Raw genomic sequence first — 18,596 nt, forward strand, 5'->3', positions numbered from 1 at the left:
AGCCTGGCTCCGTGCTAGGCACGGGCAACACAACCATGAGTGACAGAGGCCCCATTCATGTCCTCAGGGAGTCGGGAGTCTTCTGGGGGGAGACAGTTGACAAACACGCACACAGACACATAACAGACACATAACATGAGGCCAGTGGCCCTGCGCGGTATTATTAAGAGAAACAAAGCCACTCAAGGTAAGGAGTCAGGAGGTGCCGCTGTAGATCTCTGATCTGGAAGCTTCTCTGAAGCAGTCATCGGGAGACCAGAAGACACTAGGGCAGGAGCCAGGCTAGGAGCTGAGGCGAGAATGCTCTGGGCACCGGGAAGAGCAGAGGCCAAGGTCCTGGGGCAGAAGCCGGTGCATCAGAAGCCAGTGAGGAGGACCGGGCAGCCGGCCTCTGATGGGGGCAGGAAGTGGCCTGGAGAGATAACGGGGCAGATCAGGCCTGAAAGTCAAGGTAAGGATTTGGCTTTGACTCTGAGTGATGAGGAGCCATGAGACAGTTTGACCAGAGAAATGACATCACCTCAAGTATGTTTGCAAAGAATCACAAAATTAAAAATTTTTTTAAATGTTTTATTTATTTTTGAGAGGGAGAGAGAGAGAGACAGAGTACAAGCTGGAGAGGGGCAGAGAGAGAGGGAGACACAGAACCCAAAGCAAGCTCCAGGCTTTGAGCTGTCAGCACAGAGCCCGATGCGGGGCTCCAACTCATGAACCTCAAGATCATGACCTGAGCAGAAGTGGGACACTTAACTGACTGATCCACCCCAGCACCCCAAGAATCACAAAATTTTTAAAAGGTAACATCAGCAGCTGGCACGTATCGAGCCCTTACTCTACACGTGGTCTTACCCTTGGCGTTTTGACCACATTATCTTCTTTCGTCCTTACAACCACTTTACGAAGCGGCGGGCCTGATTCCCTTGCCCTTGTCCAGGAGGGGCGACTGAGGTGCAGAGGGGTGAAGTGCTGTGCTCGAGGTCACACAGCTGGAAAGCGTGAGCTCAGGACAGAGGAGCCAGGCCACCCCCCTCCCGAGCTGCAGGGAGTTACTTTGGTCCAAGTGTTGGGAGGCCTGGCTTCCAGTTCTGACTCCCGCCCACTCGCTATGTAATGTAGCTGGTTCCTGTCTGGTCTCGATGTGGCCACAGCTCCCGCCTCTTTAAGATGGACACCCTACACCCTCCTCTGGGGGCTGCGGGGAGGACCCTGAACAAGGGTGCGGGCTGGCGGTGGGTGGGCAACAGATGGTCAACAGGTGGGATGGCAGTTATTCGCCCCCAGACCTTTGGGGGCTGTGTCCTAGGGACCTGGTAAAACATGTCAGGTCAGTCCACCTCGGAAAGACGAGACCCCTGTTTAGCCTCCACTAAGGCTGCAGCAAAACAGACTGCGAGGGGCATGACAGAGGCCCACAGATGAAGGAGGGTACTGTGTGGGACTAAGCAAGGCACAGAGTCAGCCTTGTCTCTCCCAAGACTGTCCTCTTCCTCTACAGCCAGTAAGGATGCACAAGAGAAAGGTCCCCATCGCCTTATGGGGGACAGCTAGCTTCTGCCATGAAGCCTCCCCACACAGCCCAGGCCAGAAGCACCGGTGCCCAGGTATCACGAAACCCGAAGTTTCTCCATCAGAGCACTGTTCCATCAGCACAGCAGTCACTTTTCAGTGTTCGGGTTCCCTTTGTTCATTTAGCCTCATGGGACCCCAGAAATCCATAAGCAGCAAATAACAACGATCTCCACTCTTTAACTTCTCTTCTGATCCTTCCGATGCACAAACATCCCTTCCAACAAGTTCATACAAGCATGTGTATCCTCTTGTGGCATTTGTTTCCATCTGATGCTATTCCAAACATGCAGGAAGAAAGTTGGGAGGTTTCTGGCCCTCTTTTCAAAGAGCAGTGCAGCCTTGTGGTTAGAAGGTAGGGTGTGGAGGTAGGCAGGCATGGATTCAGATCCTAGAGAGGCAAGCTGTGTGACCTTGGATAAGCCACTTGACTTCTTCAGGCTCCAGTTTCCTCACTGGGACACAGACAAAAATGTTCCTCTCACCAGGCTAGGAAAAGGAGAAAAAGGGATAAGTAGTGTGTGCAACACTCTAGGCAAGTACCACACACAGACATTTGTTCCTTTACTCTCACTTAAGTCCTTCTTATTGAGATAGGCAGCAAGCTCAGAAAGTTCCGTATTTGGGATAATATTTGTATATGCTATCAATTGCTGTATAACAAATTCCCTTAAAACTGAATGGTTTAAGTAAACACACATTTATTATTTCACAGTTGTTTCTGTGGGCCAGAAGTCTGACCATAGCTTACCTGTGTCTTCTGCTTCAGAGTCTCTTGGAGGCTGCAATCAAGGTGTGAGGCAGGGCTGAGGGCTCATCTGAATGCCCTGTGGAGGAAGGATTCCATTTGAAGTTCAGGTCGTTGTTGGCAGGGTCAATGGCTCAAGGGCTGCCTTGCTGAGTGTTGGCTGGAGCCTGCCCCCAGTCCCTTGCACATGAGCCTCTCCAACATGGCGCCCTTCTTCCTTGAAACATGCGGGCCAAGATGGCAGTGCAGTTGGCTAGCAAGACAGAAGTCATAAGCTTAAGTAACTGAAACACGGAAGAGACATCTCATCACCTTTGCCACATCCTAACGCCTAGAAACAAGTCTCTAGGTCTGTCCATGCACAACTGGAAAACATAGACTCCAGGAGGCAGGAGTCTTCAGGGCTCACTTTGGAGTCTGGACTACACAGCAAGGTTCAGTTCAGCTGGCATTTTCTGGGGCCTTTTATGTACCCGGCACTGTCCTGGGGCTGGGAATTTACAAAGTGGGGAAACCAGGGGGACCGTCTCCCAGGAGTTTCTGTGAGATGTTTGCCATTTCAGGCCCTTACACGTTTTTCACTGCTGTGAACACTTTGGGAACCTGTGTACGATCTCTGTTGAGGGGAGGAGGGCAATTACTCAGCTCCATAGTGGGAATAAGTTAACTAGGCCCTTTTCGCTCCATTCCAGGCTGGTCAGAGAAAAGAAAAAAGACAGACAGACAGACACAGACACATAAACACACACACACACACACACATACACACAGAGCGAGCTAGCTCTGAGGGGTATTTGCAAAGTAGTGGTCACTGTGCCGGGTGCTATGGAAACAAAGGGAATGAGACCAGACCCTTCCCTGCGGAAGCACACCGGGTGATGAGGTGCGAAGAGGTAAACTCACAGGTTCAGACTGGAGTGAGGCACGCCACCCTGGAAGCCAGACCCGCACGGGGAGTTAAAGCAAAAAGATTCCGGCCAATGGCTGAAAAGCTGAACCAAGCTTTGCCCTATACTTAGTGGGCAATGGTGGCAGCTTGATCTCAGAGCAGTCAAGTTACCTTCCCCAGCACAACCCCCTTCCCAGACTCTGACTCCACCTCACAGATGGCCAGGAAGGCAACAGACACAAACTTCCTTTGTTCGAGGCTAACCATGGGGATCTGGTGAGGCCTGATAGTCACAGACTAACTCCTCTTGGCCATCGGGGTGGACTGGGTATCCAAGCTGGATCAATCTCCCATTCCCTGGCCCTTAAGACACATAACCCAACCTAAGCCAATCAGAGCCTTTCTCTGGCATTTCTTCCTGGGTGAAGCTATCAGAGAAGAGGCTATTTTCCCAGTTATTCAGGAAGCAGCTGCTGGTAACCATGTTTTTAGCCATATAGAGAGGGGGAAAGGTGGAGCCCTATATACACAGAAACACGACAGACAGAGAGAGAGAGAGAGAGAAATCAGACAGTATCAAATCCCTGGTTCCCATCTTCAAGCTTTAGTTGAAAACCTTTTTACTTGAAATCTTTTTATTTACTTGAAATAACTCAAACTTGGTATCTGTCACACTCCAACCATAGGGTCCTGAACTAGAAGTCTAGCATTTTGCCATTGGGAGTTCAAGCTAAAGCTACAAATCTTCCTGGGAGACGTGATCCAGAGGTCCAAATTCTTACTAATGCATAAATGACTTTTGCCTTTCTTGAGGGAAGGCTGTGATCATGGGTTTATCTGAAAATACACAGGACATTATAAGGTTCAAAGTAGAGTCCCTCAAGACATCCTTCACCTTATTCACATGGAAAAAGAGCTTGTGGTTCAAATTAGAAAAACCTGAATTTGAGTCTAGGCTCTACCATTCACTGGTGACCTACTTCACTTCTCTGGGCATCCATTCCTCCATCTGCAAAATGTTTCTGCACTTCCTATCTTACGATGCTGTCATATAGAAAATTATCAACATTATTTTGTTTCCCTGCAGCCAAAGTCCCTAGATGTGCTCTTTTAAATACATCTTAATACTATATTTGGGTAAATGGCAACAAACAGAAATGTGAACAACATCTCTCCCGTAGGGCTCAGCACCTGAGGATAAGAGTGAGTGAGAAAGACTTAAAACATCATGAAGGAGTAGACGTCCATGTACAGAGCAATGGCGTTAGTCTGGACCCTCACTTGGTAAGAGCTGATATATTTTCTGTACTTTTCTAAATTGTATCTTTCTTTTCATTTATTAAAAATTTAACATGCACATGAAAAAAAAATCAAACAATAGAGAGAAACATAAAACTAAAACAATCCACTTCAGGGCTACTGGAGCCTTTTCATCCAGATGTCAACATTTATTTCCATATATGGATCTTACCAACGACACTCTCAGCTTGATGTTGTTTTCGTTACAGTTTGGGAGGCCTTTACATACCAGCACATAAGTTTGGTGGGTTTTGGGGGTTTTTTGTTTTTGTTTGGTTTTGGGTTTTTTTTTTCTTGTTTGTTTTTTGTTTTTAAGATTAGAATCCTTCAGTTCCCAGTGTCCTGGGTTTGCTAGATCTGGCATCCAGTACAGGATCCCATACATATTGTTAAAGGAAGACATAAACAAAGGGTAGAGGGATAGAAGCACGAAGTCAGGGAAGTGGGAAGGATGATACAAAGAAAAGAAAAGGAAGAAAAAAAAGAAAAGGATGAGAGGTGGGAGGATGGAGGGAAAGAGAAAGAGAGGGGGAGAAGAGGGAAGAGAGAGGGAAGGAAGGGAGAGAGGGAAGAGAAAGGGACACAGCGACAGAGAGGAAAGGAGGGAGAGATGAAAACACAGGCAGACACACAGAAACAGAGGAAGAGAGGGAGAGAGAGACAGAGAGACAACGAGACTGAAAACAGCAAAAGAGGAAGGGAAAGCGGGACAGAGAGGGAGGGAGGGAGGGAGAGACGACAATCAGGCTGAGTCTCAGGCTCAGGGAGATGAAAGAAAGGAGAGAAGGGAGAAAGGGGAGAAGAGAGGTAAGAAGAGGGAAAGAGAGAGAGAGAGACAGAGACAGGGAGGGAGAAGCGGACAGAGACAGAAAGAGAGAGAAAGGAGGGAGGGAAGAAAGACAGAGAGGGAAGGGAGAAGAGCCAAAAAGAGAGAACGGACAGGAAGGGAGGGAGAAAGACCAGAGAGCAGAGGGAAGGAGGACTCTGAGCCGTGGGCCCCGCCCCCGGCCCCGCCCCCCAGGCCCGCGGGCTGCAGCGCCACCTCCAGCCGCCAGGGGCCGCCACGGGCAACCAGCAGCACCCTGCGCGCGCCGCGGACCCTCTCTCCCGCCTCAGCGCCGGCCGCTCGCCGCCCCGCCGCCGCTCTCGGGCTCCGGCCGGGTCTCGCGCGCCGTCTTCTCGTGAGTGGCCTCGCGCCGCCCGGCGCGCGCCGCCCCCCTGCCTCGCGGCGCGGGGTCTCGCGGGCCCCGCTCCCGCCCTCCGCTCGCCTGGCCCGGACCGGAAGCGGCGCCGCACGGCCTGGGCCTGGCGCGGGGGGCGGGCACCGGGGCCCGGTCGGACATGGGCAAGAAGCACAAGAAGCACAAGTCGGACAAACACCTCTACGAGGGTGAGGCGCGGGCCGCGGCGGGGGGCGGCGAGCCCGCGGCGGCTCGGGGGCGTGGGAGAGGGAGTCCTCGCTCCTTCGAGACCACCCTCGAGCTCCCGGAGCGGGCCGAGGGCCGCACCTCCCACGGGCAGGCCGGGGACCCGCGAAGGGGGCGCGGCCCGCCGGAGGCCGCGCACACCCCCACCCGCGCCCCCAAGGCGGGGGCGGCATTCGAACCCGGGCCCCCCGGATCCCCGCGGGGCCCTTGTGCAGAGGTGTGAGACGGCCCCCAGAGGCCCGCAGCGTTCGGGGTCCCCGCTCGGCGAGTTTCCGTCAGTCAACAGGTGCTTCGCGGGGCGCCCACTGCGCGCCCAGAGCCTCCCAGGCCGTGGTCCCCCTTCTCCCCCTGCCCGCGCGGCGCCTCTGCCCTGTGGGTGCTCCCCAGCGCGGCCCGCCGGTAATCGGGCTCCCTCCTTTTGTTTAAGAGTATGTAGAGAAGCCCTTGAAGCTGGTCCTCAAAGTCGGAGGGAACGAAGTCACTGAGCTCTCCACGGGCAGCTCGGGCCACGACTCCAGCCTCTTCGAGGACAAGAACGATCATGACAAACACAAGGACAGAAAGCGGAAAAAGAGGAAGAAAGGAGAGAAGCAGATTCCAGGGGAAGAAAAGGGGAGGAAACGGAGACGAGTCAAGGTAAGCGAGGTTGCGGGGCGCCAGCTTGCCTGGGGGTGCCGCTCGGCTGCAGTTCCCGCCTCCTGCTGCACCCCCCCAACTCTAGTCTGTGTCTAGGGAGGCGCCGAAACGCCTGGAAGGTCTGTCTGGTTTTGAGGAAGAGCAGGGCAGCCTAGAAACGTGAATCATCTGCCAGTCTCAGCAGCTCTTGGTTGATTTGCGCTTAGTTACACTCACAGCAGGTGAGGGAGCAGCTGAGGCCTGGTTTTCACAGCGGTGTCGGACAGCGGCCTCTCGGTCTAGCAGCAGCCTCACCCCTACCCAGAACGGTCCTTTCAAATGTGCGTGAGACGTGCTGGGGTTCAGGTTTTGTTCCAAGTAAGTACTGAAATGCCAGGTATATAAGGGCCAGCTCTCGCCTTAGAACTCAAGTCCGTTGAAGAGAAAACCCGATCAGACGCCATTAAGGGATAGGACCCCAGCGATAAAAACCAGCATCTTCCTAAGCATCTGCAGTTAATAGAAAAAAGGAGTTTGGGGGGAGTCGCCGCTGTCTTGGTTCGCAGGCTCCGCAGCCGTACCCGGAATTAGCCTAGACGTCTTCCCAGATTTAACATGTCCCTGAGTGATTTCATAAATCAGCTACTGCATCTTGAAGATCGATCTCCGTAAATTAGTTTTGTAATATTTTTATGTTTATATATATATAATAGAGGTGTTCTAGTCCATGTGATTACACTGATAAGTCACTAAATCTTAGAGACTCTATTTAGAATTTCTTAAGTATGTTATTTTCTGCCTCAGTTATTAATTGCCTTTGGCTAGACTGTGACAACATATAAAACTAATGTATTCTTTTTCTAATTATAAAAGCTACGTGCATGTGATTTAAAAAAATTGTTTTAATGTTTATTTTAGAGAGAGTGTTTGCTAGTGGGGGGAGGGGCAGAGAGAGAGGGAGACACAGAATCTGAAACAGGCTCCAGGCTCTGAACTGTCAGCACAGAGCCTGACGCGGGGCTTGAACCCACGAACCATGAGACCATGGCCTGAGCCAAAGTCGGACGCTTAACCTACTGAGCCACCCAGGTGCCCCAATGAACATAGTTTTTAAAAGTCAAGAGTACTTCAGGGCTTTTACCACAAAAGCCGTCAGCTGCTCCAGCCTAGAGTTTTACTTCCAAAACTTTTTAGTTTTTTCCTTTGGATATTTGTCTCCATTTTTAATTGTAGTTTACGTTGTTTCCTGACTTATCAGTACATCTTTTATTCATACGTTACAGAGGATGAGAATTTAAGTTAGCAGTCTAATACTGCTTCACTCCCCCGGGTTCCCTTCCTCTGTCCCCCGCGTAGGTATATCATCACAATTGTTGGTTAGGTCAGTATTCAGTGTTCAATTATTTTTCCGTGGTGACAACTGTAGTAAATACAGGGCTGAACTTGACCTCTTGTTAGTTGCTTTCATCTGTTTGTGTACCAAATCGTCCCAAACTGACAGAGGCATAAAACCCATCTGATTTCTGTTTTCACATGACCAGACGGTTCCCTTTCTCTTGAGACGTCCGTTTGGGAGGCCTCTGTGCCCTCCTGCTCTGGTCTGGACCAGTCCTCCAGGCTTTCTGGGACCCTCCTCTGCCTCTCTCCTGGATCCCGTGTCTTCCTGAGTTGTTCCCTTGCTCTGGTGGATTCTTACCTCTAGGAACCTTAGGAAAGAAAGCATCCGTAGGAGGTGGGTTTTTGTAAGTCCTTACGTGTTGGAATATCTTTATTCTACCATCGTGTAGTCCTATAGATTGATGGCTTGACCCAGCATGGAATTCTAGATGGAAAATTACCATCTCCTAGAATTTTGAAACCATCTTATTCTCTAATTGTCCTTTTTTGAAAAATAAATGTTTATTCATTTTTGAGAGAGCAAGCGTGAGCAGAGGGAGGGGCAGAGAGAGAGGGGAACAGAGGATCTGAAGCAGGCTCTGCGCTGACAGCAGCAGGCCCCATGTGAGACTCGAACTCGTGAAATGTGACATCGTGACCTGAGCTGAAGTCCGACACTTCACCAGCTGAATCATGCAGGCGCCCCTAGTTGTCCTTGTTTTAATAGCACCCTGTTCTTAATTTTTCTATGCAGTATCTTCTTTTTTTTCTCTGAGGATATCAATTGATAGTTATTTCCTTTTTTTTCCCTTTTAATTTTTCTTTTGCTCCTTCAATTGTCTTTATTTCCAGTTCTTCAGTTTATTTTCTTGGTCTCCTTTTACATTAACAGCATCCCTTGGATACCTGTTGTGCCTTCCTAGTCTGTTTTTCACTGTGAAGTACAAAAAGGCTGATTAAAGACTTTGCATCTGGACAGTTTTCTAGCTGTAGAGTCACTAAACAGAGACCTGATCGTTTCGGTGAGGAACCCCCCAAATGTCTGTTCTCCAGACAGAAATCCCTCCTCGAACAGGGACCTTACCCGACTGCTGGTATTTTGGGGTCCAGCGGGGGTAGGAGACGGACGCCCAGCACCCAGTGCTCTGCACTCAGCCCTGCGGCTCTCCCCACCTCTGACCCGTATGCAGGCTGGAGACTCTGGTTCCTTAGGTCTCCACGTGCGAGCTTGCCCAACTCTTCTCCCCGCTGTCCACTTCTGCACCCGGGAGGTCTCTTGCTTTCTGTGATCTGCACGCTCCTACGCTTGCCTTTCATCTCCCGAATGTGTGGGCATCTTTCATCCCATCGTCTCATCTGTACTTTGTTCATCTCATTTAACTGGAAGTTGAGGTCGCCGCTTTTAACGGCTTTCTGTTTTTAGTTCTGGCACCATAAGGCCGGCTGACACACTCGTGTTCTTCATTTCTTCTTTTGTCAGTTACCTTATTCTTTTTATTAGCTGCGTAGTATTTGGTTATATTGATGTGCTGTATTTTATTTTATGTAATATTACATCTGAATGTTACAAATAAAGCCGTATTGAGCCTCACAGACACAAATCTTTGTATACCTTTATAAGGATATCTTTGGGATAAGTTCCTGGAATTTTCCCTCTCTGTTCCAGCCACTCTGCCCTTTCTTGACTGTGGCTCTAAATGTCATTAGCCCTCATTGTATTTTAATTACCTTGTAAATTAAGATGCCTTTGCATCTGTAGTCTTATTTGGACATAACACCCTGCAGGATAGGACAGGTAGGTTGGGTTTCATTGTATAAGAGGTAATGTGGAAACTCAGAAATGAAGAGAATTTGCCCAAGGTCCCGTTTCCCCAGGACTCAGGGACCATGGGACATTCCAGATTCTTTGGGGTGTATTTGGTTCTGTAGAGGTTATTTGGGTCATCCCTTCTTTGTGGGCCAGACCAGAGATGGGGAGAAGGAGTTCTTTTGCTAGTGTTGTCTAGATAGGGAGACTTCAGAAGGACACTCCTCTCTGAGCTGTGTTCTGGATCTCCAGGGAATTTTAGGACCAGCAGTTGCCTCTGGCCTCTTCTTGGGGAGAATCAGCTGTGTAACACCCATGGGCCTGGAAGGGGCTGGGGTATGTGTGGTTCTGGGGGACTGGTGACTCTCTGGTCCGTTCATGTGGCAGGAAGAAGGAAGGATGCAGGGAAAGGATAAAGCATGCCTTGCCATTTTACAGCGTTTTTCTGAAAGGCATACATCTGCTTGTGTTTCGTCAGCCACAAGGTAACCACATGGCCACCCTAGCTGCTAGAGAGCCTGGGCAGTGTCTTAGTTCCGGAAGGAGGTGGGGCTTTGTATCCTAATAAAAGTCAGGAATCTGTTACTTAGGGAAGATAAGGAAGAGATAAGTTTTGGGGAAGCACACACACTTACAACATAAGACCCTATAATTTTTCAAAAGTGTCGGGAGTTAAATGGTTTTCTTCCTTTGAGTAGGGAAGGCCCTGGTTATATTAGTTTAAAATGTCCAAGCAGTTACGATCAGTAGTATTTCTCTGTGTAGCACAATGGCCTTTAATACCAGCCAGAATATTACAACATCCCTTCGTTTGAATCAGGCCATAATCTAGATACCACCCCTCAGAAAGTCTGTTGGCTTATTCTCACCACCCCTCAGCATTGGAATGCTGAGTGATTGGTAAAGAATTTGTGTGCTGGCTTAACTCTTATTATGTATTTCCTAAAGATCCAGCTTTACATCTGCAAGTCCTTTATTTCCAGGTTCTACATCATACAAAAAGTAAAATAACGGGCACCTGGGTGGCTCAGTCAGTTAAGCGTCCAACTCTTAATTTCAGCTCAGGTCATGATCTCCTTGTTCGTGAGTTCGAGCCCTGCACTGACAGTATGGAGTCTGCTTGGGATTCTCCTTTCCCTCTCTCTCTGCCCTTCCCCCTCTCATGCACACATACTCTTTCTTTCTTTCAAAATAAATAAATAAACTTTAAAAATAAATAAAATATAAATAAACAGCCAATGAACAAATGCTCCTATCTTTTGGTCTAGTAATATAAGCATGAGAGGACAATGAAGTAAAACTGAGGGGCAGTAAGTAAAATTCTGTGGGGCGCCTGGGTGGTTCTGTTGGTGGAGCATCTGACTTGATTTTGGCTCAGGTCATGATCCCAGGGTCATGGTATTGAGGCCTGCATGGCTCTGTGCTGAGCATGGAACCTGCTTAAGATATTCTCTCTCCCTCTCTTTCTCTCCCCGACCTTCCTCCCTCCCTGTCTCCCATCTTGCCTCCCCACACCCACTCACATGCTCTCTCAAATTAAAAATTTTTAAATGTCAGTGGATTTTTGGTGTGCTTCTCCTTTTTGGCTATTATAAATAATGCCACTGTTAATGTAAGTATATAAGTATCTCTTGAAAACTTGTTTTCAGTTCTTTTGGATATATGTCCAAAGGTAGAAGCGCCAGATCATCCTGTCTTCTCTTTTACAGGTGAGAAAACTGAAGGCCCAGGGGGGTTAGTCACTTGCTCAAAATTGTATAGTTAGTGCCAGAACAGGAACTCGAATCCTGCCCTTAAAGAGGTCTTCAGTGTAAAAGAGTTGTTAAAGTGGACACTGACCTCTACCCTTTCACAGTGCGCCTAACCGTGGGGGGGTGGGGGGAGGGGGAGTGGGGGATAAAGCTAGTTCTGAGTTTTCTAGGAGTCCCTGGGGCTGGGCCGGGGAATCACAGAAGATTTTGCTCAGGCAGTGGCATTTGAGCTGGTCTTTAGAACTCAGACTACAGTGATGTTACACTGCATGTTCAAGCAACGTGAGGTAAACCATGTGCTCTGAGCTGTTACTATAATATGCGTGTATTTTCATCTTGTACAATTAAAAGTCAAGAATCATGGGGCACTTGGGTGGCTCTGTCGGTTAAGCATCCAGCCTCGGCTCAAGTCATGGTTTCACAGTTCATCGGTTCAAGCCCCACATTAGGGTTCTGTGCTGATAGTGCAGAGCCCGCTTGGGATTGTCTGCCTCTCTGCCCTTCCCCCGCTTGCATGTGCATGTGCCCTCTCTCTGTCTCAAAGTAAAAAAAACAAAAACACTAACATTCGAGTGTTTACTGTTTGCCAGGCACAGTTCCGAGTTCTTTACTATTTTAATTCTTAAAAATAGCTCTGTGGATCTGTGGAGTGGGTGCTGTTAGTATCTCATTTTATTGCTGAGTTAATGAAGGCATAGAGAATGAGGTAGCTCATAACTAGAAGAAATGAATGACTGAAATCATTAAGCAAAATGGAAATTCTGTCAAAACACAGTTCATTGATGTGTTTGGTATGACATCTCCCAGCAGAAAATCCTCCACTCTTATTTCCTCCTGAGGTTGTTCTCTCTCTTTTTTTTTTAAGTTAGTTTATTTATTATTATTATTTTTTTTTTAGTAATCTCTGCACCCAATGTGGGGCTCAAACTCAGCCCCCATATCAAGAGTCACAGGCTCTTCTAGTTGAGCTAGCCTGATGCCCCTAAAATTTGTTCGTTTTTAAGTAGGCTCCACACCCAGTGTGGGGCTTAACTCATGACACTGAGATCAAAAGTCAGATGCTCTTCCGAGTGAGCCACGTGCCCCTGTTTGTTTATTTTTAGTGATCTCTACACCCAGCATGGGGCACAAACCCACAACCCCAAGATCAGGAGTCACACACTCTTCCAGATGAGTGAGCCAGGCACCCCTAGAGAAAGAAAGATGAAGAGGGTAAGAGTAATGTTGCTCCTCTGATGGAAAGGCTATTTATTCGTTTAATTACTCAGCAGACATTGACCAGACACCCTTTACATGCCAGACTCTGTTATTCCACTCAAATGATGAAGGTAAATAAGCTAGAGTTCCTGCCCTACAGGAGGACCTGAGTTGGGCTGGGGAATCAGATGTGAGAGGAGAGAAGCTTCCTGGCCTGGGAACTTCTAGTAGAGGTATGATTAAAGTGTTCTGGGAGTCCAGGGGAAATTGTTTCTTGTTTTGCCTTGGGGACCCAGGGGGAGGCATCAGAGAGGTAGGTACAGGCTAGGTAGGCAGCAGATGCTGTCTTCAATCTAAGGCCAAAAATGAGGTGTCACTTTGAAGTAAGACTGATTTTTCGATTAAATTCAGAATCGCCTGTTAAACTCTAAAATTGTTTTGTACGTCGGAAGCATTATTTGAGTATAACTAGAGATCCCTGTATCTATATCTCTTCTGAAAGTAGCTGACTTGAAGGACAGTACTTATCACTAAGGACTTCAGCCGTTAATTTGCATACTTTCATATTCCTGTTTCATGCTGTCTCCTGTAATTAATTCATTCTACAAGTATTATGCATTAGGCATTGTTGAGCTTGTGAGTATAGAGCTAAAAATGACATGGGACCCTGCCCACGAGGAACTCTAGTGAAAGATGTGTTTATAGTGCAATGATCGTATAATATTAATAATATGAGCAAAGATTTGCTTCAAAAGTGTCATTCACGAATTAATAAAATAACTTCCCATTGAATTGTGAGTAAATCAGTTTTAAGTACAGTGTGTTTGTAGTTACAGAAATAGCCTCTGTTCCTCTCTCCTGCCTGGACCTTCTTGTGCACAGGATATTTCCTCTGCCTGGAATGCTGTTTCCACCCACCCACCTCCACCCCCAGCCTGGCTAAATTCTGTCCTTCAGATCTCAGCTCAGATGTTACTTCCTCGTAGAAGCCTTCCCACACTTGTCCCGTCGAAGTTAGATTTACCCAACAGTTACTCTCTCCATGGAATCTGTTTGGGTTTTTTTTAAATGAGTTGTTTAATGTGTGTCTCTGCTGTTACACCGTCAGCTGCCTAAGGGCAGGGCTGTGTGTGTGTTGCCCACCAGTGTTTATCTATACGCGGGAGTGAAGGGGTGTACAGTATGGGCAAGTGCTTTGCTGAAATTTCACATAGACTATCTTTCATCCTCAAAACAATCTTCTGAGCTATGTATTGTGTGTGTTTTAAAGATAAGAAAATTAGTGCCCCCCCCATTACATAGTTTGTCCATAATTTCGTGGCTAATAAGTGGCAAAGCCAGAATCAGAGCTTGTGTATAAACTATAACTGTAAACCCTTCTTTCTTGGCTACCTGAAGTTAAATGGCTCCAGTATTTTGGTTCAGTTTTCTATATGTAATTGGCAAAATGCATTAACTACTAAGCATAACTGTTAACTTTTGGTTTTACATGTCTGTGTGACTTTTAGTAAGGGACATTCTCAGTAAGATTCTTTTTTTTTTTAACTTTTTAAATTTATTTTTGAGAGAGAGACAGCATGAGCAGGGGAGGGTCAGAGAGAGAGAGACAGAGACAGAGACAGAGACAGAGAATCCAGAGACGGGCTCCAGGCTCTGAGCTAGCTGTCAGCACAGAGCTTGACACAGGGCTTGAACCCACAAACCATGAGATCATGACCTGAGCTGAAGTTGGACACTTAACCGACCGAGCCACCCACATGCCCCAAGATTCTTCACTGTGTTCTGAATCGTGAAGAAAATTAGAAGGTTGGAATCAGAATTTTAAGTGGAGAGAGAACTGTAGAGTTCAAAGCCTCTTGTTTTGTAGGTGAAACTAAGTGAGTGAGGTAACTTGTTCAGAGTCGCATTGTGGTAAACTAGAAGGCAGGTCTCCTAATTTCTCGTCTGGCAGTAGTAACATGTTCCTGAATCTCCATTCAGTTTAAGGTGCTTTGCAAGTGTAGGTTTGGATATTCTTTTTCTCTTTGGACTCTAGCCCAGAAGGAAGGCTATATTCGCTTGCCATACTGAATAATAAGGTGGTTAATGTAGACTAGGCTGACAGGGTAAAGTGACCAGGTAATACTGTCCTTTGGTACTTTTTCAACTTTCCTATGTCTTTTTTTTTTTAAGAAGGAAACCCTTCTTTTTATTTATTTATTTATTTATTTATTTATTTATTTCTAGGAGAGAGAGAGACAGCGTGAGCAGGGGAGGGTCAGAGAGAGAGGGAGTCACAGACTCTGAAATAGGCTCCAGGCTCTGAGCTGGCAGTCAGCACAGAGCCCGACGCTGGGCTCGAACCCAAGAACCGCGAGATCATGACCTAAGCGAAAGTCGGACGCTTAACCGACTAAGCCACCCAGGCGCCCCATCAACTTTCCTATTTCTTAACCTCATTTCACATTCCATTGATTCTCTAAGGTAAATAAAATCAACAATTAAATCTCTATTTCGTGGATGATGAAGAGGCCTGATGAGAATAAATGAATTGCTAGAAGGTCACAGTGTGTTAAGGATAAAGCTGGGGCTAGAACTTGAGCCCATAGACCATGGGTCAGCAAACCATGGCCAGTGCACCTGGGTTTATAAATAAAGATTTGTTGGAACACAGCCACACCCATTCATTTATGTATTGGCCAGCGCTGCTTTCATGACACAACAGTGAAGGCTAGTAGTTGGGACCTTAGGACCACAAAGCTCATTTATATGCTGTCTGGCCATTTACCAAAAAAAGTTTGCCAACTCCTGCTCTAGATTCCTGGCACTATGGCCCTAGTTCTTTCCACCTAGGAGAGGCCTTATTGCCTTCCAGACTGCCCTCACTTCACAATTTACATTTCATAGGAAGGAATCTGTGTCTCTGGGGGGTTTTTTTTCATTGAACAGAAGGAAATTTGCCAGCCTACAAAAGATTGATGGCAGGTGTTCTGGGCAGAAAAGACTCAAAACTTTCCAAAGTCAAAAATGTGCTGTTCCAGAATGTGGCATGAAGTCATAAAAAACAGACACCAATCAACTTGATGGTAACTGAGATCAAGAGCACTATGAGTACAGTTTATAACATTTTTCTCTGGAGCTTTTAAACCTGTCATATATTCTGTACTAGATGCTTTGGACCCTGAGAATAGAAGCTCTGTATCAGTGACACTCAGAGTTCGATTCCTGTAGCAGCACTCACAAGACCTGGAGACTTGTTGGCAAGGCAGACTCCTAGGCTCTACCTGAGACCTACCGGTTGGGTAGTTCTGGAAACAGGGCCAAGGCGTTGGTGTTTTAATAAGACCTTCAGGTGATTCTGGTGCACACTGAAGCTTGCAAGCCATAATGGGAACTCAGAATTTGCACTTCTAGCAACTTCCCAGATAATGCTGATGGTGCTGCTCAGGGAGCAAACTTTGAGAACCACTGCTCTGGACACTAGGATGATAAATTAGGACATGAGCCAGGAGAATAGTTTTGGAGTCGATAAGATCCTGTTGAGAATCTTGATTATCAGAGGCATAGAATAAACACTTTTGGACAATTTTAGTACAAAATAAATTTTTTAAAAAAGAAAGCACAGAATAATTAAACTAACACCTGGATACCAGCTACCCAGCTATAGCTTTTTTACCTTTTGCTTGTTTTTTTTTTTTTTTTTTGGTTTTTGGCTTTGGTTTTTTGTTTGTTTTTGTAAAAAAAAAAAAAAAATTAAAGTATAGGGGCACCTGGGTGGCTCAGTTGAGCGTCTGACTTGATTTTGGCTTAGGTCATGATCCCAGGGCCATGGGATCGAGCCCCGCTGACAGCACAGAGCCTGCTTGGGATTCTCTCTCGCCCTCTCTCTGCCCTTCCCCTGTTTGCCTGCTCTTTCTCTCAAAATAAATATTTTTGAAAAAAGAAAGAGATTATAGATATAGATGAAGCTTTCTGTGTATTCTTCAAGAATCCTATTCCTCTCTCTGACAAGGAGACCACCATTACCATGAGTTCCCTGTGTATCACTTGCATACTTGTTTTTGTAATTTTACCACTTCCACATACATCTATAAGTAATATACACTTACACATTCAAACTGTAAAACAACAGTGTAACAGTATTCTCAACTTTTGTCTCTAGAAATTAGAGTTCTGAACACTATACATCTTGATACAATGTAACTTTAGCTTATTAATTTTACCTGCTGTGCACTGCTGGTGGCAATGCAAACTGGTGCAGCCACTCTGGAAAACAGTTTGGCAGTTCCTCAAAAAATTAAAAATAGAAGTACCCTACGACCCAGCAATTGTACTAGGTATTTATCCAAGGGATACAGATGTGCTATTTCAAAGGAGCACATGCATCTCCAGTGTTTATAGTAGCACTATCAACAATAGCCAAAGTATGGAAAGAGCCCAAATGTCCATCGATGAATGGATGGATAAAGACACACACACGCACACACATGCACACACATACACGCACACACACAATGGAGTATTACATGGCAGTCAAGAAGAATGAAATCTTGCCATTTGCAACTACATGAATGGAACTAGAGGGTATGATGCTAAGCAAAATTAAAGATAACATGACCACTCACGGGGACTCGAAGATTCAAAACAGATGAACATAAGGGAAGAGAAGCAGAAACAATATAAAAACAAAGAAGGGGACAACATAAGAGACTCTTAAATATGGAGAACAAACTGAGGGTTACTGAAGGGGTTGTGGGAGGGTGGGAGGGGGCTAAATGGGTAAGGGGCATTAAGGAATCTACTTCTGAAATCATTGTTTCACTATATGCTAACTAAGTTGGATGTAAATTAAAAAAATAAAAAATTTTTAAAAATTTTCCTTTTAGTAAGCATTGGATTGTTCATAATTTTTTACTATTTCAGAATGTGGCAATAAATATTCTTGTACTTGCCTTACATGTAGACTGTGTAAAAGGAAGTTTGTCTAGGGTATATGCTAGAAAAAAAGTAGAAAAGCTAAGAAGTAGGGTAAAGGCATCTTCAGCCTTACATTATTGTTAATTGTTCTAATGGTTGTACTTATTTACCCACCCATCTGCAAGGGATGAGAGCCCCATTTCTCTGTGTTTTCATCAAAACTTGACATTTTCAGGCATTTTAATTTTTGTCAGTCGGAGAGCTAGGAAATCCTTTCTAGTTTTAAAATGTATAATCCCCAGAGTTCTAGGCAGCTTAAATTAGTTTGCATGTTTTTTGATATTCAGGTTTCTGGGAGTTACCTGTGATAGCCTTTACTCATTTTCTATTGGGCTTTTTGCCTTTTTACCTGAATAAATGCTCTTTGCACAATTTTTGTTAATCTGAGTTTTTTGTGTTTTCTGTGTTTCAGGCTAGTCTTTTGGCTTTGCTTATGGATAAGAAAATCTTTCCCTACTCTTGGGTCATTAAGATCCTTTACTTTTATCTGAAGTTTTAAAGTTTTGCTTTGTACCTTTAAGTCTTTAATCTATGTGGAATTTCCTTTTGTGGATGATATGAGGTAGAGATCTAATTTTATTTTCCTTTTCATGTAGATAACCAGTTCTCCCAGCACTACCCTTTAGTCTTTGCTTTATAATGCCACCCCTGATAGACCAAGACTTGTCTATGTGCACGAGTCTGGTTCTGTACCCTCTAATCCTCTCTATTGGTCTGTTTGTCCCCGTTAGTATTACAAATACTGTCTGGTAAGACAAATCTTATTGTGACTTTTTTCAAAACTGTGCGGATTATTCTTGATAATTCACTCAAGATAAATTATATGATTGGCTTGTCAAATTTCATGAAAAATTCTATCCTACAATTTTGATTGATAGAACATTTTATTTGTAGATTACTTGGGAGAGAATTGACTATCAATTCATGAACATGGTATATCTCCTTCATTCAGATCTTCCACAGT

At 46.0% G+C, this 18,596-nt stretch overlaps 1 protein-coding gene across 3 annotated transcripts in view; it reads left to right on the top strand.

The window, feature by feature from the left end:
• The first annotated feature begins 5,615 nt into the window (after positions 1-5,615).
• BRD7 (bromodomain containing 7) overlaps positions 5,616-18,596 on the top strand; it is a 36,644-nt gene continuing 23,663 nt past the window's right edge. For all 3 annotated transcript variants that reach the window (XM_039241846.1, XM_039241855.1, XM_039241864.1), the window contains exons 1-2: positions 5,616-5,892; positions 6,357-6,565. In XM_039241846.1, the coding sequence (XP_039097777.1) occupies positions 5,844-5,892; positions 6,357-6,565 (258 nt within the window). In that variant the 5' untranslated portion in view covers positions 5,616-5,843. The remainder of the gene's footprint in view (positions 5,893-6,356; positions 6,566-18,596) is intronic.

This window comes from Hyaena hyaena, unplaced genomic scaffold, assembly GCF_003009895.1.
Source record: "Hyaena hyaena isolate Hyena2069 unplaced genomic scaffold, ASM300989v1 scaffold_7, whole genome shotgun sequence".
Taxonomy (NCBI): Eukaryota; Metazoa; Chordata; class Mammalia; order Carnivora; family Hyaenidae; genus Hyaena; species Hyaena hyaena.